A 25,454-nucleotide genomic window follows, 5' to 3' on the forward strand; every position below is an offset into this window, starting at 1 on the left:
AAACGGTATTCTTTGTAAATACTTGGACATCTGGAATTCCCACTTCTGTCACTTTCATTTCTGGCCAAGCCCTGCATGTATCATAAACTTGGGTGAAATCAGTGATGCCAAGGTATATTTCCTTCTCAGGCTATCCAACCTATTATCTGCCAAGTGAGTGAGTTGACGTTCTACATCTACATCTACATCCATACCCCGCAAGCCACCTGACAGTGTGTGGCAGAGGGTACCCTGAGTACCTCTTATTGGTTCTCCCTTCTACTTCAGTCTCGTATTGTTCGTGGAAAGAAGGATTGTCTGTATGCTTCTGTGTGGGCTCTAATCTCTCTCATTTTATCCTCATGGTATCTTCGCGAGATATACGTAGGAGGGAGCAATATACTGCTTGACTCTTCGGTGAAGGTATGTTCTCGAAACTTTAACAAAAGCCCGTACCGAGCGTCTCTCCTGCAGAGTCTTCCACTGGAGTTTATCTATCATCTCAATACGCTTTCACGATTACTAAATGACCCTCTAACGAAGCGTGCTGCTCTCCGTTGGATCTTCTCTATCTCTTCTATCAACCCTATCTGGTACGGATCCCACACTGCTGAGCTGTATTCAAGCAGTGGGCAAACAAGCGTACTGTAACCTACTTCCTTTGTTTTCGGATTGTATTTCCTTAGGATTCTTCCAATGAATCTCAGTCTGGCATCTGCTTTACTGACGATCAACTTTATATGATCATTCCATTTTAAATCACTCCTAATGCCTACTCCCAGATAATTTATGGAATTAACTGCTTCCAGTTGCTGACCTGCTATTTTGTAGCTAAATGATAAGGGATCTATCTTTCTATGTATTCGCAGCACATTACACTTGTCTACATTGAGATTCAATTGCCATTCCCTGCGCCATGCGTCAATTCGCTGCAGATCCTCCTGAATTTCAGTACAATTTTCCATTGTTACAACCTCTCGATACACCACAGCATCATCTGCAAAAAGCCTCAGTGAACTTCCGATGTCATCCACAAGGTCATTTATGTATATTGTGAATAGCAACGGTCCTATGACACTCCCCTGCGGCACACCTGAAATAACTCTTACTTCAGAAGACTTCTCTCCATTGAGAATGACATGCTGCATTCTGTTATCGAGGAACTCTTCAATCCAATCACACAATTGGTCTGATAGTCCATATGCTCTTACTTTGTTCATTGAACGACTATGGGGAACTGTATCAAACGCCTTGCGGGAGTCAAGAAACACTGCATCTACCTGTGAACCTATGTCTATGGCCCCCTGAGTCTCGTGGACGAATAGCGCGAGCTTGGTTTCACACGACCGTCTTTTTCGAAACCCATGCTGATTCCTACAGAATAGATTTATAGTCTCCAGAAAAGTCATTATACTCAAACATAATACGTGTTCCAAAATCTGATCGACGTTAGAGGTATAGGTCTATAGTTCTGCACATCTGTTCGACGTCCCTTCTTGAAAACGGGGATGACCTGTGCCCTTTTCCAATCCTTTGGAATGGTACGCTCTTCTAGAGACCTACGGTACACCACAGCAAGAAGTGGGGGGCAAGCTCCTTCGCGTACTCTGTGTAAAATCGAACTGGTATCCCATCAGGTCCAGCGGCCTTTCCTCTTTTGAGCGATTTTAATTGTTTCTCTATCCCTCTGTCATCTATTTTGATATCTACCATTTTGTCATCTGTACGACAATCTAGAGAAGGAACTACAGTGCAGTCTTCCTCTGTGAAACAGCTTATATTCAAAAAAGTTTTAACATTTTCCAATATGGACTACAATGCTAAGAGTACAGTGAAGGCTTACGTAAGTGCAGAACTTGGCTCAATGGTTCCAAAAAGCAAGGAGTCTTATTTCTCCTGCAGATATGATGTACAACAAAAACTACCCATTCATCTGTAATCTGTTTGATTCCCATACCTCGCAACTTACAATGGATTATCAGTATGAGTTTTGTGTTTCCCCAAGTATCCACCTGTCATATAAAAAATGTAGCACATAAAGCTGAATGGACTTTTCTTTATGAATACTACACCCACCTCCTCTGAAATTTCAGGCTCCAGCAAGTGCACACAGTTAGAAATCAGACAAGTGATAGTTACATCCCTGATTAAAGAAAGCACTAGCAGACCTTAAGATATTGCAGTAGCTTACCTCCTCTGTCTTAACTCCCAGAGGATCATATTCAGAACTGCTGAACATCTGTAACAAAGGAATAACGTAAGAGATTCATTACTATCATTGAACATGCAGTACAAGCACACACTAAATTCACAACATTATAAAACAGTTGAATGAATTATTGCATTAAGTAACTTTCTTTACGAGGATAAGGAGATTACACTGATGGCATGCACCAAATTAAAACATGACTCAAAATAAGACACTTCTCTTTAAGTACAAGTTCAGTGTTTTCATTCATTCATTCACATATAACATTTTTAAATGATAAAATTTTGGTAAGCTTCCAGAAATGAGAAAAATGTCAACATATACTAATTTACTAATAGCCTAAACCAACCATCACAGACAATTTCTTTGAAGTACACTCACAAATTATTACTAGTGCTAAACCACTCACACTGATAATTATGCACATTACTTTTAGATTAATTGCTGTGTATATGAATATTATGAGAAAAAAGTAGTTAGTATGCAAGATATATGAAATAAACAAAATACTCTGAGAAGTGACTTACAGAAACCAGCTTTGGGGATGTTCATTTTGGTTTCTGGAGAAATGTAGGAACACATGAAGAAATACTGACATCACAACTTCTCAGCAGATAAGAAAGGCTAGAGTCTGTTTATAGGTCTTTTAAATGTAAGGTGAGCTACTGACAATGCTAACTGGAACACATTGTTTGAAATTTTGAAGGTAGCACAGCTGAGATACAGAGCGCAAAACTTATCAGCAACATGTTCAGAAACCAGTTTCTAAGATTTAAAGGACATGAAAGGAAGACAGTAGTTGAGAAGCAAGTGTGATGGAGTTGTAGCCTATCCTCATGTTTTTTGATTTGGACATTGAGCAAGCAGCAAAAGAAAGCATGGAAAATTTACTGATGGGATTGAAGTTCGGGGAAAAGAAATTAAAACTAAGGTTTGTTGACAGCACTGTAGTTCTATCAAAGATAGAGCTCCTTGAATAGAAAACTGACTGATGATAGGCAAAATAGACAGGATATAAAATGCAGATTTGCGATAGCATGAAAATGCACTTCCGAAAAAGGAACATTTTGTTAAGTCTGAATGAACATTTAGCTGTTAGGCACTCTTTTCTGAAGACATTAGTCTGGAGCGTAGCCTTCTACAGATGTGAAATGTGGACGATAAATACTAAAATAGATGATAATAGCGATGGGTGATACAGAGACCAGAAGCATTTGAAATCCTACCACTGAAGGCTGAGTATTGCAAATGTAGATCAGATTTCTAGTGACAATTGACTCATATTTGGCACAACCTGACCCCAAAAAGAAATCAGATGACAGGCTCACCAAAGGGCAATATGAAATTGTCAATTTGATAATGGTGGAAGTGTGGGTGAGGAGCAAAATTTGTCTAGGGAGCAAATGGCTTGACTAATCAGATTAAAATGAATTTAAGTATCAGCAGAGATATGATGATGCTGTGCTGAGTATATTTATATGTTTTGACAATGCCATTATGGCCTCATCTCTTTAGGATACGTTGTAGAAAAGATCCGAGGATGGTCATCACTGACTGAAACTGGCCATCGTCAAAAGAATCGATATTGTGATCGAAGACGAATAAAAAAACTTTTTTTTAAGCATTATTTATAAGATTTTTGGACAACATGGTTGTGGAGATGAAGCAGGGATTAGTATGATTAATCAACTATTCAGGAACAGTCTTAATCACATTTATTATTATTATACTGCCAACCGGTTTCAACCTGACGTACGGATCATCTTCTGGGCGTTTACACCACTGGTCAACTGCTGGTGTACACGCCCAGAAGATGACACCTATGTCGGGTTGAAACCAGTTGGCGGTATAATAGTAATAAATGTGATTAGGACTGTTTTTGAATAATTCATTATTTATAAGCCACAGGCAAATCAAACTTTACATCATGCTGAAAGTTATGCTGGCCAAGAGAAGTGAATAAACAACCTCTGTCTGTCAATATGTGGTGCAACCTTCTGAGGAATTGTATGTCGTCCACCTGTTTCAATGATGGGGCTCCAAATAACTTCAAGTCTCTGCAGGTTGATGGAAAGATAACCCACTAGCCACAATGCAATCCATTTAGTATCACCACAACGAATGTACAATCGATTCTATGGAAGTAATTACAGATATTCTTACCAGAAAACTTTGGGATTGTTAGAGTGATCATTTGTGAAATATAAAATGGCTTGCATGTCTGACAAACTTAATGCATCTGGTCTTTTATCTGTGGTGAAAATTAAAACAGGAAGTCTATGAGGAAAACCAAGAATCCTGATGACAAGAAGTGCCATGCAACACAGGCCATTGCTCCCATAAGGTCCCAAATTCAGTATACAGTACTGTCAGCCCAGCAGTCTCAGCACTTGGTAAAACAATCATACTATTAAAAACATGAACTGTGCCAGAGTTACACGTTTGCTTACATTTGGTGCAGTAGCACACAAACATCCTTCCCCTAATGGTGTGGAAGTGGTTTGCGGTAGTGTTATCATGTTACCTTTTGGCCAAGTTAAACATATGTTGTTGCATTAAAATCCCCTTTGAACTCTCTTTCTGATGCAAGTGAATGAAGTACATAATTCCATTTCTTAAAGTCAGTGTCATAATTCAGCGGCTATAAGCATTAAAAATTACTTGAGTGAGACAGAAAATTCAACACAATGTCTGCTATATTTTAGATAAAAATCACAGCTTGCTAAATTTGCTCATTCTGGATATATTTGGGGTTGGCTTCTCTTAGTTGTCTCACCCTGCATACAGGCAAAGTCGAAATCTTATTTTTGAAGTACAATATGTTCTTTATTTTGTCTGTTTTCATTGTTTTTCAGTGTTGTGCTGAAAATTAAAATATACCCAGCAATTACATTACATTTATTGATATTGCAGATCACATTTATTCACATTATTAAAAAAGGTGTTCAGAGTAAACCCATTAAACCTAGTTGAATAAAGAAAAATGTAACTTGACAACCACTTCAAATTTCTGTTCTGAGACATAATGCAGCCAATTCTTAAAAACTTCACTATAGTGTGAAAACAGTCACTAGAGTCTAAATTAGACCATGGAAGACAAATTGCCTTCAGCACAACATCTGACATTTGGCCAATGGTATAGAACTTTTAAGTGTTACAAGGTTTTGGTTAGTATCTCACTTTTGTAGATCAAAAATGGAGAAAGGAGGGGTTGCCACATTCATCAGGAACTGTCATAAATTTAAGAACATAGACATTCATAAATTTTTCCTAGAACAGCATATGGAAGCATGTGCAACAGTAGAATAATTTCACAACAAATCCTTCATAATATTAAGTGTATATCGAGCACCTGCAGGTAACTTTAATCTGTTCATAAACCACCTTGAAGCTGTACTGGCCCACTTAACAACCAAAAACAAAGAAATAGTGGTTGCTGGTGATTTCAATGTAGATTTCCTTAAAGACTCTCCCAATAAGAACTTATTTGAGTTAGTAACACTATCATTAAACTTAATTCCCACTGTAAAGTTCCCCACTAGGGTAGCCAATTGCTCACAAACAGCCATTGATAATATCTTTATAGAAAAAACCAATGAACAAAATTATATTACAAAACCAATAGTCAATGGACTCTCAGATCATCACATGCAGTTCCTTCTGTTAAATGTTAATACTGAACAGGAAATAAAATCTGTTAAATCTGAGCTCAAGATGGTAATCAATAAGCCAAAAATTGATTCTTTTAGGACACTCCTCAGAGACATTCACTGGACTGATGTTTACAGTGCTCATGGTATGAATGAAAAATACAGCACTTTTGCTAATAAAGTGCTTACCTCATTGGAACACAGTTTTCCCCCAAAACTTACCAAGGTTAGAGCAAAGTCTACAAAGAAGCCATGGATTACTCAAAGAGTAGGGGTATCTTGTAAAACAAAATGAAAACTATCTGTCAATCTGAAATAGTTCTGATGTTGATGCTATAGCACATTACAAGAAATATTTCAAAATATTAAAGACTGTAGTACAGACATCAAAGCAAATATATTACAAGGAATAGATAATAATATCAGATAACAAAATAAAGGCAATATGGGATATAGTGAAGGAGGAGACCGGTAGAACCAGACATGAAGAGGAAGAAAGAGCATTAAGAGTAAATGATACATTGGTGACTGGTGTGTATAGTGTTGCAGAACTTTATTATAAACATTTTATAACTGTTACTGAAAAGATGGGGTTGTCAGGTTTGGTAGATGCTGCTATGGAATAGCTCAGACCAGACATTTCAAGTAACTTCCATAATATGAATTTGACCCTCACTACCTTAGCAGAAATAATGCTCACCATAAAACATTTAAAATCAAAAACATCTAGTGGGTATGATGAAATAACAACAAAGTTAATTGAAGAATATGATTCTGAGCTAATTAACATATTAAGCTATCTGTGTAACCAGTCGTTTATCAGTGGAATATTTCCTGAATGGTTGAAATATGTTGAAGTTTAAGAAGGGAGATAAAGAAATAGCATCAAATTTCTGTCCAATTTCACTGTTTCCAGCATTATCAAAAATTTTAGAAAAAGTAATGTACAATCGGCTTTATAACCAACTTATCTCAAATAACATACTGTCAAAGTCACAGTTTGGATTTCTAAAGGGTTCTGATATTGAGACGGCTATCTACACTTGTATGAATATCAAGAGCTCAGATGGCAACCCAGTTCTAAGCAAAGAAGGGAAGGCAGAAAGGTGGAAGGAGTATATAGAGGGTTTATACAAGGGCGATGTACTTGAGAACAATATTATGGAAATGGAAGAGGATGTAGATGAAGATGAAATGGGAGATAAGATACTGCGTGAAGAGTTTGACAGAGCACTGAAAGACCTGAGTCGAAACAAGGCCCCGGGAGTAGACAACATTCCATTAGAACTACTGATGGCCTTGGGAGAGCCAGTCATGACAAAACTCTACCATCTGGTGAGGAAGATGTATGAGACAGGCGAAATACCCACAGACTTCAAGAAGAATATAATAATTCGAATCCCAAAGAAAGCAGGTGTTGACAGATGTGAAAATTACCGAACTATCAGTTTAATAAGTCACAGCTGCAAAATACTAACACGAATTCTTTATAGATGAATGGAAAGACTGGTAGAAGTGGACCTCGGGGAAGATCAGTTTGGATTCCGTAGAAATACTGGAACACGTGAGGCAATACTAACCTTAAGACTTATCTTAGAAGAAAGATTAAGAAAAGGCAAACCTACGTTTCTAGCATTGGTAGACTTAGAGAAAGCTTTTGACAACGTTAACTGGAATACTCTCTTTCAAATTCTGAAGGTGGCAGGGGTAAAATACAGGGAGCTAAAGGCTATTTACAATTTGTACATAAACCAGATGGCAGTTATAAGAGTCGAGGGACATGAAAGGGAAGCAGTGGTTGGGAAGGGAATGAGACAGGGTTGTAGCCTCTCCCCGATGTTATTCAATCTGTATATTGAGCAAGCAGTAAAGGAAACAAAAGAAAAATTCGGAGTAGGTATTAAAATTCATGGAGAAGAAGTAAAAACTTTGAGGTTCGCCGATGACATTGTAATTCTGTCAGGGACAGCAAAGGACTTGGAAGAGCAGTTGAATGGAATGGACAGTGTCTTGAAAGGAGGATATAAGATGAACATCAACAAAAGGAAAACGAGGATAATGGAATGTAGTCAAATTAAATTGGGTGATGCTGAGGGGATTAGATTAGGAAATGAGACACTTAAAGTAGTAAAGGAGTTTTGCTATTTAGGGAGTAAAATAACTGATGATGGTCGAAGTAGAGAGGATATAAAATGTAGACTGGCAATGGCAAGGAAAGCGTTTCTGAAGAAGAGAAATTTGTTAACATCGAGTATAGATTTAAGTGTCAGGAAGTCGTTTCTGAAAGTATTTGTAAGGAGTGTAGCCATGTATGGAAGTGAAACATGGACGATAACCAGTTTGGACAAGAAGAGAATAGAAGCTTTCGAAATGTGGTGCTACAGAAGAATGCTGAAGATAAGGTGGGTAGATCACGTAACTAATGAGGAGGTATTGAATAGGATTGGGGAGAAGAGAAGTTTGTGGCACAACTTGACTAGAAGAAGGGATCAGTTGGTAGGACATGTTTTGAGGCATCAAGGGATCACCAATTTAGCATTGGAGGGCAGCATGGAGGGTAAAAATCGTAGAGGGAGACCAAGAGATCAATACACTAAGCAGATTCAGAAGGATGTAGGTTGCGGTAGGTACTGGGAGATGAAGAGGCTTGCACAGGATAGAGTAGCATGGAGAGCTGCATCAAACCAGTCTCAGGACTGAAGACCACAACAACAACAACAACAACATCTACACTTACAGTTAAAATGTGCTCAATTCATTAGACAAAAAATTGCAGGCGACTGGTATATTTTGTGATCTGTCAAAGGCATTTGACTGTGTAAATCACAATATCCTTTTAAATAAATTACAATATTATAGTGTAACAGGAATAGCCATAGTGCCAGTAGTGTCAGTGTCGTCTTAACTGCCGTCTGCTTCACATCTGCTGTGCGGCGAGCTTAATTTAAGTATTAACTGTACTTTTCTTACTTGTCACTTCTTCCATGTGTTTTTGTTTTTAGGAAGCTTTAATTTTTGAGTACTACTAACAGTGTTCCATAGATTTTGTGTTTGTTTTGAATACAGTCAAAGAGAATCCCTTTAGTCAGCTGTAGTGCCAGTAGTGCTAGCATTTCTTTTGAATACAGTCCAGGGACAGATAGTGCTTATTTTCATTGTTTTCAACAAGAAATGTCTAGTAACCAAAGTTTAGTCAGCTATCAGCCACCTTTAGTGAATTAGCAGTCTAGTTAAAAGTTGATTAACTGTCTACAGTAAATTGATTTCTTAGGATGGACAGGATGTGTGACTGCTGTGTATGGATGCAGGAAAAGCTGGCCACTGTTCGCGAACAGCTGAACGTGTTGATGGCCACGGTCAGCCGTCTTCAGGCTGCTGCCTCTGAGTGTAGCATCAATGGGGAGTCTGGTGCATCTCTTGGTACACCCGATGTGTTACATGCTTCACCCACGGTCCCTGCTGTCTAGACATCTTCGCGGGTACTGGGCGCATTTGGACCAGCCTCTCCCCAAGGGGAGTGGCGGGTTGAGCGGCATTTGTGGCGCACGAGGCAGAGGGTCAATGTGGAGGCTGGCCATATGGCATTGCCGGCTCTGCCTGAGTGGACATGTGGCTGCTCCTTCAGCAAGGTCTGAGCACGCACACGGGGGAGGGGGGGGGGGTTATTAGTGATTGGGAGGTCCAACGTTAGGCGGTTGATGGAGCCCCTTAGGGAAATAGCGGAAAGGTCGGGGAAGAAGGCCAGTGTTCACTCTTTCTGCTTGCCGCAGAGGGTCTCATGCGAGATGTGGAGGAGGCCCTGCCGGCGGCGATAGAGAGCACTGGGTGCACCCGACTGCAAATTGTTTCTCACGTCGCCACCAATGACTCCTGCCGTCTGGGTTCAGAGGTCATTCTCAGTTCATACAGGCAGTTGGCGGAGTTGGTGAAGGTGGAAAGTCTTGCTCACAGGGTGGAATCTGAGCTAACTATTTGTAGTATCGTTCCCAGAACTGCTGAGTGGAAGGCTTAAACCAGAGGCTCACAATTCTGTGGAGATCTGGGGGTGCAAATTTCTCGACCTCCGCTATCGGGTGGAGAAATGTAGGGTCCCCCTGAATAGGTCAGGTGTGCACTACACGCAGGAAGCAGCTACAAGGGTAGTGGAGTATGTGTGGAGTGCACATGTGGGTGTTAGGTTAGAGAATGCCCTCCATAGGCCCAACAAGACGCCTTCTGAGATGCTACAAGGTAGTAGTAGGCAAAACGCAACGGGGAATAACAATATTAATGTGGTAATAGTAAATTGCAGGAGTGTCTATAGAAAGGTCCCAGAACTGCTCTCATTAATAAACGGTCACAATGCCCACACAGTACTAGGGACAGAAAGTTGGCTGAAATCAGATGTAAACAGTAATAAAATTCTAAACTCAGATTGGAATGTATACTGCAGAGACAGGCTGAACAGTGAAGGGGGAGGCGTGTTTATAGTGATAAAAATTGCAATAGTATCAAAGGAAATTGACGGAAATCTGAAATGTGAAATAATTTGGGTGAAGGTCACGGGTAAAGCAGGGTCATACATGGTAATCTGATGTCTCTATAAGCCCCCTGGCTCAGCAGCTGTTGTGGCAGATCACCTGAAGGAAAATTTGGAAAATATTTCGAGTAGATTTCCCGACCATGTTATACTACTGGGTGCAGATTTAGACTGGGAGTCTCAAACGTTTATAATGGGTGGCACGGACAAACAGTACAGTGAAATTTTTTTAAGTGCATGATCTGAAAACTACCTTGAGCAGTTAAACAGAGAACTGACTCATGGCGATAATATATTAGACCTTCTGGTGACAAACAGACCTGAACTATTTGAAACAGTTAATGCAGAACAGGGAATCAGTGATCATAAAGCGTTTACTGCATCAATGATTTCAGCCATAAATAGAAATATTTAAAAAAGTAGGCAGATTTTTTTCTGTTAAGCAAAAGTGACAAAAAGCAGATTTCAGTGTACTTGACGGCTCAACACAAAAGTTTAGTCTCAATTACAGATAGTGTTGAGGATCAGTGGACAAAGTTCAAAACAATCGTACAATATGCTTTAGATGAGTATGTGCCAAGAAAGATGATAAGGGATGGAAAAGAGCCACCATGGTACAACAACAGAGTTAGAAAACTGCTGCGAAAGCAAAGGGAACTTCACAGCAAATATAAACATAGCCAAAGCCTTGCAGACAAACAAAAATTATGCAAAGCGAAATGTAGCGTGAGGAGGGCTATGTGAGGGGCGTTCAATGAATTCGAAAGTAAAGTTCTATGTACTGACTTGGCAGAAAATCCTAAGAAATTTTGATCTTATGTCAAAACGGTAGGTGGATCAAAACAAAATGTCCAGACACACTGACCAAAATGATACTGAAACAGAGGATGACAGACTAAAGGCCGAAATACTAAATGTCTTTTTCCAAAGCTGTTTCACAGAGAAAGACTGCATTGTAGTTCCTTCTCTAGATTGTCGTACACATGACAAAATGGTAGATATTGAAATAAACAACAGAGGGATAGAGAAACAATTAAAATCACTCAAAAGAGGAAAAGCCACTGGACCTGATGGGATATCAGTTTGATTTTATACAGAGAATGCGAAGGAACTTGCCCCCTTCTTGCAGCAGTGTACTGCCGGTCCCCAGACGAGCGTGGCATTCCAAAGGATTGGAAAAGGGCACAGGTGGTCCTCGTTTTCAAGAAGGGACATCGAACAGATGTGCAGAACTATAGACCTATACCTCTAACGTCGATCAGATTTTGGAACACGTATTATGTTTGAGTATAATGAATTTTCTGGAGACTAGAAATCTACTCTGTAGGAATCAGCATGGGTTTCGAAAAAGATGCTCATGTGAAACCCAGTTCACGCTATTCGTCCACGAGACTCAAGAGGGCCATAGGCATGGGTTCCCATGTGGATGCCATGTTTCATGACTTCCGCAAGGCGTTCTATACAGTTCCCCACAGTTGTTTAATGAACAAAGAGTATATATGTGATTGGATTGAAGAGTTCCTAGGTAACAGAATGCAGCATGTAATTCTCAATGGAGAGAAGTCTTCTGAAGTAAGAGTGATTTCAGGTGTGCTGCAGGGGAGTGTCGTAGGAACGTTGCTGTTCGCAATATACATAAATGACCTTGTGGATGACATCGGAAGTTCACTGAGGCTATTTGCAGATGATGCTTTGGTATATCGAGAGGTTGTAACAATGGAAAACTGTACCAAAATGCAGGAGGATCTGCAGCGAATTGACGCATGGTGCAGGGAATGGCAACTGAATCTCAATGTAGACAAGTGTAATGTGCTGTGAATGCATAGAAAGAAAGATACTTTATCATTGAGCTAACAATATCGCAGGTCAGCAACTGGAAGCAGTTAATTCCATAAATTATCTGGGAGTAGGCATTAGGAGTGATTTAAAATGGAATGATCATATAAAGTTGATCGTCGGTAAAGCAAATGCCAGACTGAGATTCATTGGAAGAATCCTAAGGAAATGAAATCCAAAAACAAAGGAAATAGGTTACAGTACACTTGTTCGCCCACTTCTTGAATATTGCTCACCAGTGTGGGATCCGTACCAGATAGGGTTGACAGAAGAGATAGAGAAGATCCAATGGAGAGTATCGCGATTCAATACAGGATCATTTAGTAATCGTGAAAGCGTTACGGATATGATAGGTAAACTCCAGCGGGAGACTCTGCAGGAGAGATGCTCAGTAGCTTGGTACGGGCTTTTGTTAAAGTTTTGAGAACATACCTTCAACGAGGAGTCAAGCAGTATGTTGCTCCCTTCTACGTATATCTCGTGAAGAGACCATGAGCATAAAATCAGAGACATTAGAGCCCACACAGAGGCATAATGACAATTTTTCTTTCCACGAACAACACGAGACTGAAATAGAAGGGAGAACCGATACAGGTATTCAAAGTACCCTCCGCCACACACCCTCAGGTGGCTTGCGGGGTATGGATGTAGACATAGATGTAGAAATGCTGTATAATGGTTCTAATCTTATAACTCTGGCAGGAAACAAAGAGTGTTATTAGGAAAGAGACATGTATCACGCTATCAGGCATCATCCAACTGGGAACTAATAACATGTGGGGTCCCACAAGGTTCCACTTGAGAGCCCTTACTTTTTCTTGTGTATATCAACAACCTTTCATCAGTGAGATTATCAGATGCCAAGTCGTTTTGTTTGCCGATGATACAAACATTGCAATAAATAGCAAATCAAGTGGAGTCAGAAATATCAGCTAATAAAACATTTGTGGACATTAATCACTGGTTCCTAGCCAATTCTTTGTCACTAAACTTTGAAAAAACACTCTACACGTAGTCCAGAACTTGCAAGGGGTGTCCCACGATGACAAGCAGCTAGAAGAGATGGACAGTGTTAAATTCTTGGGATTACAGATTGATGATAAATTCAACTGGGACGAGCATACCACACAACTGCTGAAGTGTCTTCACAAATCTCTATATGCAATGCAAATTGTGTCAGACATAGGGAATGTAAAAATGAAAAAGCTGGCATACTATGCTTACTTTCATTTCACAATGTCATATGGGACTATTTTTTGGGGTAATTCTTCAAGCCAAGCTAAAGTTTTCCAGGCACGAAAACATGCAGTACGAGTTATATGTGGTGTGAACTCAAGAACATCCTGAAGAAGCCTGTTTAGGGAACTAGGGATACTAACTACTGCTTCCAAATATATTTATTCCTTAATGAAATTTGTCATTAAAAATATGTCACTTTTTCAAACCGACAGCTCAATTCATGGAATCAATACTAGAAATACGAATAATCTTCGCAAGGATTTAAAGTCACTTAGTCCTGTACAAAAATGTGTGCATTATTCAGGAACACACATTTTCAGTAACTTGCCAGCAGCAATGAAAAGCTTAACAACCAATGAAATTCAGTTTAAGAGAAGCCTAAAGGATTTATTGGTGGCCAACTCCTTCTAGTTCATTGATGAATTTCGCAGTAAAAGCAACTGCTGCAATTTCAGTGCAGTAATGTGTCCATTATAGGGAGACATTTCACGTGGGAAAAATATATCTAAGAACAAAGATGATGTAACTTACCAAATGAAAGCATTGGTATGTTGATAGACACACTAACGAACACGAACACACACACAAAATTCAAGTTTTCACAACCCACGGTTGATTCATCAGGAAAGAGGGAAGGAGAGGGAAAGATGAAAGGAAGTGGGTTTTAAGGGAGAGGGTAAGGAGTCATTCCAATCCTGGGAGCGGAAAGACTTACCTTAGGAGGAAAAAGGGACAGGTATATACTCACGCACACACACACATATCCATCCGCACATATAGAACTACTATATGTGCGGATGGATGTGTGTGTGTGTGTGTGTGTGTGTGTGTGTGTGTGTGTGCGAGTGTATACCTGTCTTTTTTCCCCCCTAAGGTAAGTCTTTCCGCTCCCGGGATTGGAATGACTCCATACCCTCTCCCTTAAAACCCACATCCTTTCGTCTTTCCGTCTCCTTCCCTCTTTCCTGATGAAGCAACTGTAGGTTGCAAAAGCTTGAATTTTGTGTGTGTGTGTGTGTGTGTGTGTGTGTGTGTGTGTGTGTGTGTGTTCGTGTTTGTTAGTGTCTTTTTGTGTGTGTGTGTGTGTGTGTGTGTGTGTGTATGTACAATCTAACTTCTGCACCATTTCAATGCAGTAATGTGTTCATTGTATATAAGTATTATGTAGTTGTATTACACATTTATTACCTTATAAATAAATTAAAAAATTTTTATTTTAAATTCAGTGCATTAGTATTTGTAAAATGACTCTTTCATATAGTGTTCATTAAAAACTGATGATCATTCCACTTGGGACCTGTGGAATGGTACATTAGCTTATTGGTTTTAGTTGTAAATATTTATCATGTACTGTTGTTTTTCTGACAAGTTCTACAACCTGCACGACCTCCTCACCACAGATCAATTGGAATGAAAGTAAATCTAATCTAATCTAATCTAATATAAAACAAATCACACACATCCTGCAAGCATGGAAAGTTGTTTTTCCACTAAATCATGGATCTGTATTCCTTCAGAAGTCTTGTAATACCAGCATTAATATTCATTATCCAATGGTAGAAACAAGAACCTAGTGCTATAAACACAGACTTAGTATATGGTTCTGTGATAGGGTAGTGGATAATCTAATATGAAGATGCAGCCCAGAGCGTTCCAGTGTTTACTTCACCTCTGTCTGAAGTCTATCATCCATCATACTTCTCACAATCTTACTGGTGGAATCACCCTAAATTCTTCACATTATCCCCCCCCCCCAAATAATGAAGCAATCTTCATTTTCACCTTGGAAAACAGGTAACCATTTTATGTGCTGACATCATATGTCATAATATTTTTGCCCAACACATCACAGCAAAAAGACCCAGTTAGGGGAGTTCATTAATTTGCTGAATCAATTAAACTAAATTTTTTAAGTATGCATGTATAAATAAGAAAACGATGAAATATGGCAGTCTGGGTTACCCCACTGGTTGAGCAATACGAGTCAATGTTACACTTGCGGTTTCAAAGTTATCAACTTTATACTTTCATGTTCCGGGTGATCAAAAAGTCAGCATAAATTTGAGAACTGAATAAACCACAGAATAATGTAGATAGAGAAGTAACAGTTGACACACATGCTTCGAATGATATGGGGTTTCATTAGAATAAAAAATAACACCCCATATTGATAGACGCGTTAAAGATCTCTTGCGCACGTTGTTTGGTGGTGATCGTGTGCTCAGCCGCCACTTTCGTCATGCTTGGCCTCCCAGGTCCCCAGACCTCCGTCCGTGTGATTATTGGCTTTGAGGTTATCTGAAGTTGCAAGTGTATCATGATCGACCGACATCTCTAGGAATGCTGAAAGACAACATCCGCCGCCAATGTCTTACCATAACTCCGGACATACTTTACAGTGCTGTTCACAACATTATTCCTCGACTACAGCTATTGTTGAGGAATGATGGTGGACATATTGAGCATTTCCTGTAAAGAACATCATCTTTGTTTCGTCTTACTTTGTTCTGGTAATTATTGCTATTCTGATCAGATGAAGCGCCATCTGTCGGAAATTTTTTGAACGTTTGTATTTTTTTGGTTCTAATAAAAACCCATGTCATTCCAAGCATGTGTGTCAATTTGTACCTCTCTATCTACATTATTCTGTGATTTATTAAGTTTTCTAATTTATACTCACTTTTTGATCACCCGGTATTTCAATGTAGCCTTCAGTTCCACCAATCAGGAGATAGATATGTCTATATTGTGGGCACCTCTTTGAGCATGTTTAGCTGAAGAATTATTATGTAACTTATTCTAGTAGATATACAGTGATGTGATAAATGTTATGGGGTAGTGATCTTCAAATATAAAGATGGTGGTATCATCGCATTCACAGCACATAAATGGGCAGTGGATTGGCAGAGTTGTCATTTGTACTCGGGTGATTCAGTTGAAAAGGTTTCTGAAGTAATTATGGCCCCACAATGGGAATTAACAAATTTTTACTGCAGAATAGTAGTTGCAGCGAGATATGTAGGACATTTCATTTTGAAAGTCATTAGGGAATTCAATATTCTAAGCTACTGGTGAGGCGTGTGCTGAAAATACCAAATTTCAAGCATTCTCTCACATTACAGCCAACGCAACAGCCAATGGCCTTCATTTACCAAATGAGTGCAGCAGTGTTTGTGTAGTGTCAGCGCTAGCAGACAAGCAACAACGTGTGAAATAACCACAGAAATCAATGTGAGATGTACAACAAACATATCTGTTAAGACAGTGCGGCAAAATTTGGTATTAATGGGCTATGGTAGCTGACAACAGAACGGCACTGCCTGCAACGGTTCCCAGGGCTCTTGAGTGAATTAGTTGGACCCTAAATGACTAGAAAACCATAACCTGGTTACATCAGTCCCAGTTTCAGTTGGTAAGAGCTGATGGCAGGGTTTGAGTGTCGTGCAGACCCCGCAAAGCCATGGGCCCAAGTTGTCAACAAGGCACCGTGCAAGCTGGTGGTGGCTCCGTCTTTGTGTGGGCTGTGTTTACATGGAATGGACTGCATCCTCCGGTCCAACTGAAATGATCATTGATTGGAAATGGTTATGTTCAGCTACTTTGAGTCAATTTGTAGCCATTCACGGACTTCATGTTCCCAAGCAATGATGTCATGTCACCAGACCGCAATTGCTCAAGACTGGTTTGAATAACATTACGGACAATCTGAGAAAATGATTTGGCCATTCATATTGTTCAACACAAATCTGATCGAACATTTAGAGACATAATCTAGAGTTCAGTTTTGCATGATATGCTGCATCAGCTGCATTTTCGTGATTATAGTTGGCTACAGAGGCAGCATGGTTCAACATTTCCAAAGGGGACTTCCAAGACTTGTTGAGCCCATACCACATCAACTTGCTACACTATACCAGGCAAAACGAGGGCCAACGCAACCTTGGGAAGTATCCCATGACTTTTCTTACCTCTGTGTAACTGTATGTAGAAGCTGATTTTATTTGCAATTTAATTGCCTAAAGCGTGTTTAAAATAAATGGTGACTTTTGATGTTTGGTTCACAGCAGGATGTGAAGTAGTTGCCCAGATATCGCCAGTGGCAACCCAGCTTTCCCTACCATGCCACCAATGTTACAGTTGGTAAAGTGCCCCCTTCCACACATTGGATACAGTATCACGTTCTGTCCCACATCAGATGCACTTATGTTCATCAGCTCTTGTGTTGAAGTGCTATTTTCTGGCATTGAAGTGTTCTGGTTTTATCAGGCTTTGTTGACAAATATTTTGTATTACATTTTAACAGTGCAACATGCCTGAAAACGAAATTCACAACATAAGAGGCTGTCCAAGACTACGTTCATGGTCTGTGCAGGTAGTGAGAATTAGAAGGGGAATTCCCACCTATGGACAAGGTAATGAATGTTTGTGCAATAATGCATATTTGGTTTGAAATGTTACAAAAGAGGTGTACAGAATAACTGCTGCACTTCACATTCACCAACGAATGATGCTGAGAACTGGGAAGGAAGATGAAAACGAAGTAACACCAGCTCGTTCTTTACTAGAAACTCTGAACAAGGAAACTAGTTTAAACATGTGCGTAACCAATATTGACATATTCCACTAGTATGCAATCTGCTGATGGAATCAACTGATGGAAAAAAGTTGGGAGTATAACAAAAGGGTGATAATAGTTTTTATAGACATAGAAAAGGCATATGACTCAATTGACAGGGAAAGACTCTGGGAAGAACTGAAGAAGATATAGAAGTTGGATACATTAATGTTATGAAGACAATGTACAGCGACCACAATTGTAGAATTAGAACACCACTGGGGAACTCTGAATACTTCGAAATAAGACAAGGACTTAAGCAAGGAAGTATTCTATCTCCTGCGCTTTTTAATGTTGTGATATAGGGAATGAATAGGGCAGTTAAAGATATAGTAAAAGAAAAAGACAAAAAGATGATTTTTGCAGACGATATGGTAATATGGGGTGATAAAGAGGTAGATGTACAGTTACAGCTTGATGCATGGAAGGAAATAATGAAAAGGTATGGATTAAAAATAAATAAAGATAAGAGTGAAGTAATGGTATTTGGAAGAGAGAAAGGAATCAACGGAAATATTACCTAGAATGGAGAACCCCTCAAAGTGGTAGAAAGTTTCACTTATTTAGGGAGTGAAATATCTAGGGATGGAACAATAACTAACGAAATTAATAGGAGGTTACAGAAGGGAGGCAATTTCTACCAAACAATAGAACATCTGATTTGGAATAATGAAGTTTCAGAAAAAGCAAAACTCCTTATGTATAAGAATTATTACATCCCTATTGTCACCTATGGTGGAGAAACATGGACAATGACAGAAAGGGACTGGAGTAGACTGCAAGCAGGGAAAATGAAATTTCTCAGAGCAGTTAAGGGAAAAACAAGAATGGACAGAGTAAGGAATGTAGAGATTAGAAAGGACCTCAAACAAGAAAGTATGAGAGAATAAATTGAAAGAAAGAGATTAAGATGGTTTGGGCATGTTAAGAGGATGCATGGGCAGAGACTCCCCAAAATTATGGAAGAACTAAAGATGGATGGGAAAAGACCTCAAGGGCGCCCAAGAACACGGGGGAAAATGGGAGTGAGAATATCTGTTGAAAGGAGAGGTGTGACCTGGCAGCAAGTGGAGGAAGAAAAGTGGTGGGAGGACCGAGCAAAATGGAGAGGACTCGTCAGCACCCAGACCCGGCAGTAGCTGGAGTGGGATTCGGATATAGATAAATGCAATCTGCATATATCCCCCATGAGGCACCGCCTTATCATAGCTCTGTCCATGTGGGCGGGAGAGTTTGTGTGCTCCAAGGAAGCTGAGAGCTATATCAGCGGTAACGTAGCTACTAGCAAGTCCAACCTAGCCGGGCAGGTCTCAGCAGAGGAGCCAGACAAAGTATGCCTCACAACGACCCGTCTTATATCCTATATCCTATATATCCTATTCCCTACCCTCTCCTCAGTTACCATTCCTCTCTTTCTCTAATTACCTTAACACACCACTGCCTTGTGGTTGGTCTCAGGAGGGATGTAGGCTAAGGGAGAAAACCCTGAAAGAAAATCGGGAGTGGGGCCCCAAAGGTGGTTGGAAGGCGTACTATGTCCCCTTCCGGCAGCTCCTGCAACCGAAGTGATACCAGACGTATTGGCTTGCCTTCCCTCTGGATATTATCATTTAGGTCGAGAGGGAGACCGTGATGATTGGGCAACTCACGAGTCTTCATATTTATTGCTCAGGGTTGTAGCATCCTGGAGAGGACACTTCAGCGACGTCCAAGGACTTCGGCACAACACGGGAAGAGGCAGTTACTGGTTATAAGCTCTGTCTGATTGGTGTAAGACTCGAGTGCCAGGGGCCACTTCCGACGGTGGGAGAGATCATTGCATCTCATTGGACAGCTACCGCCCGCCTCAAGGTGGGCAGCCCCTAGCCAATAAGGTGCTATCCTGCTACTATCCGCCTGCTTCATGGGGTTTGTGGAGCTTAGAAGTAATCTTTGACAAGCGGGTTGATATAGTACACCTACCAATAACAAAAATGAAATAATAAAGAAATCACTATTTCGTATTGCCATCTGGAATATTAGGACCATGTGTCCAAGGTACATTGACGATGCCCAAGAGGTTGATTTCATCCGTAAGACTGCCGTAATTGACAGAGAGCTCCATCATTTGAATGTTGACATCACGGGACTGCAGGAGACACGGCTTCCAGATGTGGGCTCTATCAGGGAGGATAATTACACATTCTTTTGGCAGGGGAAGTCTCAAGATGAGCCAAGACTTCATGGCGTAGAATTTGCTGTTAAAAACACCCTCCTGGACTGTACTGTGCCACCATCCGGTGGAACAGAGCGAATTATTGCTTTGAAAATATGCTCCTCAAGTGGCATTGTCAACATCCTAAATGTGTACGCTCCCACATTATAATCCAGCATGGAAGAGAAGGATCTGTTTTATGATTTACTCAGTGACAGAATAGCCAAGGTACCTAGCACCGAGACACTGTATATTCTAGGGGACTTTAATGCTAGAGTTGGATCAGATAATGACATATGGCTGAATTGCCTGGGACATCATGGGATGGGAAAAATGAATGAAAATGGCAAGAGACTGATTGAAGTTTGCTGCTTTTATGGACTCTGTATTACAAACAGGTATTTCCAGCTTAAGGATCAGCACAAGGTGTCTTGGAGACACCTGTGCTCTCATCACTGGCATCAACTTGACTTAGTCATAGCTAGGCGTACTGGTCTCAAAAATGTGCTACTGACACGAAGTTATCATAGTGCTGATTGCAACACTGACCACGCCCTGGTGGCATGCACATTGAGGCTCACTCCTAAAAAATGTCACCACGCTAAACCAAGAGGTCATCCCCGTATCAACACAGATCATGTTCATGACACACAAAGAAAGCAGGATTTTGACAGAAATTTTGAAAGTTCTTTCCCAGGAAACGTGCAAGCAGAAAGGAATGTTGATAAGAAATGGTCAAAACTCTCGGGTGCAATCTACAACTCAGCAGTATTGGCCTATGGAATAAAAGGAAAAAGAAATAAGGACTGGTACGAGCAAAATTTGGAAGAAATGGAACCAGTCACTGAGGCTAAATGGAAAGCCCTGCTTGCTTACAAGAGAAACCCAAATGAAATAACTCGAGATGACCTACGAAAAGCAAAGAACAGGGCACAGCAAACATCCAGGAGATGCGCAAATAACTACTGGCTGAATTTATGTGCAGGTATACAGAAAGCGGCTGATTCTGGGGAAGCTAAGGCAATGTACAATGGTATTAAGAAAGGAACTGGACCAACTGTCAGAGAAACAGATCCTCTGAAGTCCAAGACGGGTGAATTCATTACTGATGAACACTACCTCGAGTTGTATGCAGTCGAGAATGAAGTTAGTAAAGATGCATGTGACACCATCAAACAAATGCCAGTTATGGAAGAACTAGATGCAATGCCTACTATGGAAGAACTTAGTAGAGAAATAGATACTCTTGCTAACGGAAAGGCCCCAGGTAAAGATGGGATCCCTGCAGAGGTTATTAAGTATAACAAGTCTGTTCTTCTCAAACATTTATATTCACTTATCATAACCAGCTGGAAAGAAGGTTATGTCCCGATGAGTATGCGGAATTCAAGGATAATCACTCTATATAAACAGAAAGGGAACAGAAGTGACTAACAATTACCTAGGCATTTCATTACTACGTGTAGCCAGGAAAGCTTATGCAAGAGTCATCCTAATGCAATTACAAATCTTAGCTTCCAGAATCTACCCAGAATCTCAGTGTGGCTTCAGGCCTGGCTGATCAACCGCAGATATGATCTTCTCCTTAAGACAGTTACAAGAGAAATGTCATGAGCAGAAGAGGCCACTTTATATTGCTTTCATTTACCTTGTTAAAGCGTTTGATTTAGTGAGCAGAAATGGGCTTTTCAAACTGTTGCAGAAGATTGGATGCCCACCTAAACTACTACAAATAATTGTCTCTTTCCATGAGAAAACACAAGCAACAACGGTAAAACATCAGAAGCATTGCCTGTTAATAGCGGTGTGAAACACAGGTTTGTGTTAGCTCCTACATTATTTGGGATTTTCTTTTCCCTTCTGCTCAGATTTGCCTTTGAAGACTGTGAGGAGGGAGTGTATCTACATATGAGGTCTGATGGAAATCTTTTCAACATTGCTCGCCTGAAAGGCCAAGACCAAAGTAAATACAGTTGTTATCCGTGAGTTGTTATATGCGGGCGATGCAGCTAGTAGCAAACGCAGAAGATGAGCTGCAGTATATAATCAACAAATTGTCAAATGTCTGTGGAAAATTTGGTCTACTCATCAGCCTTCAAGGATGAAGATCATGGCGCAGAGCACAACCAACCTTCCATCCATCAGCATTGATGGCAATCCTCTCCAGGTAGTTGACGACTTTACCTACTTGGGATCCACAATATGTAGCAACTTGTCCATGGACACTGAAATTACTAACAGAATCGCAAAGGCATCATCTGTCATGGTTAGATTGAAAAACAGAGTATGGAACAACGGACGGCTTACCACAAAAACTAAATTAAAAGTCTACAATGCTTGTGTTATAAGCACCCTCCTCTATAGCTGTGAGACATGGACAACTCTTTCTAAGCATGAATCTCGACTCAACAGCTTTCATCTCTGCTGTCTCCGCAAGATCCTTCAGATCTCTTGGAGAGATAAAGTACCCAACACCGAAGTCTTCCATCGTGCAAGCACAACCAGCATCTTTGCATCCCTGAGTCATTGACGTCTAAGATGGTTGGGACACGTCAGGCGCATGGATCCTGAACGGATACCGAAACAACTGCTGTATGGAGAACTTCAGGAGGGTGTGAGGCCAGTGGGACGACTGCATCTTTGTTTCAAGGATGTCTGCAAGAGAGACCTGACCAAGACCAGAATCAATCCAAGTCGCTGGGAAAGCATTGCAGATGACCGTGTCAAGTGGCGAGTAACTGTGCTCAACAGCGTCAAGCTCTCAGAGGACGAACGCACACAGGAACAAATCAGGAAGAGGACAAAGCGAAGAGACAGAGCGGCTTCTGTTCGAAGTCCCTCAAATTTCACATGTCCAAACTGCAATAGAGACTGCCACTCTCGAGTGGGACTTTTTAGCCACAGCAGATGCTGCCGACTCTGAACCAAGCATGCTACACCATCATCCCTCAAGGATGGACGGATGCCAATATATATATAAAAAAATAAGCTTGTGTCTGTATATGTGTGGATGGATGTGTGTGTGTGTGTGTGTGTGTGTGTGTGTGTGTGTGTGCGCGCGTGTGCGAGTGTTTACCTGTCTTTTTTCCCCCCTAAGGTAAGTCTTTCCACTCCCGGGGGTTGGAATGACTCCTTACCCTCTCCCTTAAAACCCACATCCTTTCGTCTTTCCCTCTCCTTCCCTCTTTCCTGACGAAGCAACCGTTGGTTGCGAAAGTTTGAATTTTGTGTGTGTGTTTGTGTGTCTATCAACATGCCAACACTTTCGCTTGGTAAGTTACATCATCTTTGTGTGTGTGTGTGTGTGTGTGTGTGTGTGTGTGTCTATATATAAGGAATACCTGGTTTCAGTTGCAAAGGCTATCGATCAAAAAGTGTCTTCAGAATACCTGGTTTCAGTTGCAAAGGCTATCGATCGAAAAGTGTCTTCAGAATACCTGGTTTCAGTTGCAAAGGCTATCGATCGAGAAGTGTCTTCAGAAGCTTGGTTTTGGTCTCTTACATTGCTTATCAAGACACGTGGCATAGTGGCCCGGAGATGTCCGAATCTGCATGCTGCGAGGAGCATGTCATTCAAAGATATTGTTAGATTGAACAAGACGGGTTACTGCATATCAGACTTTGACAAAGGGGTGGATGGACCGAACAGCACAAGGAACGACCAAAGCACAGTTGGGCAAGAGTGGCAGGATAGGCATCCTTCTTGCTAGCACTGCTCATGGCTTCATACCAAGCTGTTTATTGCTGTTTCAGGAATCAAGGTGACTACCATGAGGAAATAAATTCCACAGTTTTCATGGAGTGGTTTTCAGATATTCTGCTGCAAAGTGTTCACCTGAATTCGATAGTAATAGTGGACAATGTGCCATACCACTCTGCTGTGGTGGATAAAGTTCTAACAATGAAGAGGAGGAAATTGAGTATTATGCTCTGTGTACAATGAAACATTCTATCAGATAAAGTTGTACTTGACATGAATAAAGCATAGTTAATGGATCTTTAGCTGTAGAAGCCAAAACCTCCACAATCCAAGGTCAACAAAACAGTTAACACTAAAGAGCATAGTGTAATCAAGGCTTCATCCGTATCACTGTCATTTGAATCCTGTTGAGCATATATGGGCCCAAAGGAAAGGTAATGTGACAGGAGACACCAAAAAGTTTATGCTCATTGAGGTTGAAATGTTGAAAAAAGAGGCCATTGCAAACTTTACTCCAATGGATTGATCGGGAGTTGTCATCCATTCCAAGAAGGTAATTGAGGAGACATGGATTTATGAAGGACGCTGGAAGAACAGATAGAACATAGAATCTTTTCAGTCAGCTCCAGTGCCAGTTCCAGTTCTGAGAAGGACAGCGATGACTCTCCTCTTGGGGTCACTCAACTTACCCTTCAACTGTAAGTAGGTATGAAAGATTCATTGATGTAACTGCTCTGTTTAGTATTGTCATTCCTTTACTGCCAAAGAATGTTTGCCTGGCAGCTGACTATTGATCATAACCTAAGACAGGCATTGTTATCGCTACCCATTGTAAACTATGCTTCCCTGCACTCGCTCTTCACCAAATTGTCTAAAGTTTAAACTTCTTTCAAACACACTATAGTAGCTTACTAACTCTGTATTTCTTTCTTTTTTGCACAGTTCATCTGATAATAGCTTGATAATAAATTAAAACTGTTAATGATACCATGTGTGTGACATGAGGCTGAAGTATATAATAAAAGATTTATACGACAATCACTATTTCCCCAGTTCACTATGCCTAGTCTTTGTACATATTAGCACATTTGATATTTTTCCCACTATGGAAATTTTTTACCACAAACTCACAAATACAGAGACTCTCTGACAAGATAAGAGCCAAATGTACTCAATCACAACACATTAATCATAGATACTGAAGTGCACAGTCTTCTTCAAACAATGTGAAACTCCAGATAGGAATGTCAGCAATGTAGGAAAAGATGGACTGCTACTACTAATGTAAAGGTAACGTGATAACTTGCTGACAGGCAAAATTAAGACATTTACACATAATCTTTCAGCCACAGCCTTTATCAGAAAAAGAACTACTTTCCAAAAAAAATGTAATTGAATTAAAAATCGAATAGCATATTTCTCTATTAGAGCAGAGATTTAGAGACATTTGATACACTGTGCATAAATAATGTTTTTTACACTAGTTACAAAATACAAGAACCATTGTTTGAGG

General features: G+C 40.3%; 1 protein-coding gene across 7 annotated transcripts in view; it reads right to left on the minus strand.

The window, feature by feature from the left end:
• LOC126108790 (zinc finger protein 708-like) overlaps positions 1-25,454 on the minus strand; it is a 143,316-nt gene that overhangs the window by 98,606 nt on the left and 19,256 nt on the right. For all 7 annotated transcript variants that reach the window (XM_049914143.1, XM_049914142.1, XM_049914144.1 and 4 more), the window contains one exon: positions 2,171-2,218. In XM_049914143.1, coding sequence (XP_049770100.1) covers positions 2,171-2,218 — 48 coding nt within the window. The remainder of the gene's footprint in view (positions 1-2,170; positions 2,219-25,454) is intronic.

This window comes from Schistocerca cancellata, chromosome 11, assembly GCF_023864275.1.
Source record: "Schistocerca cancellata isolate TAMUIC-IGC-003103 chromosome 11, iqSchCanc2.1, whole genome shotgun sequence".
Classification (NCBI taxonomy): Eukaryota; Metazoa; Arthropoda; class Insecta; order Orthoptera; family Acrididae; genus Schistocerca; species Schistocerca cancellata.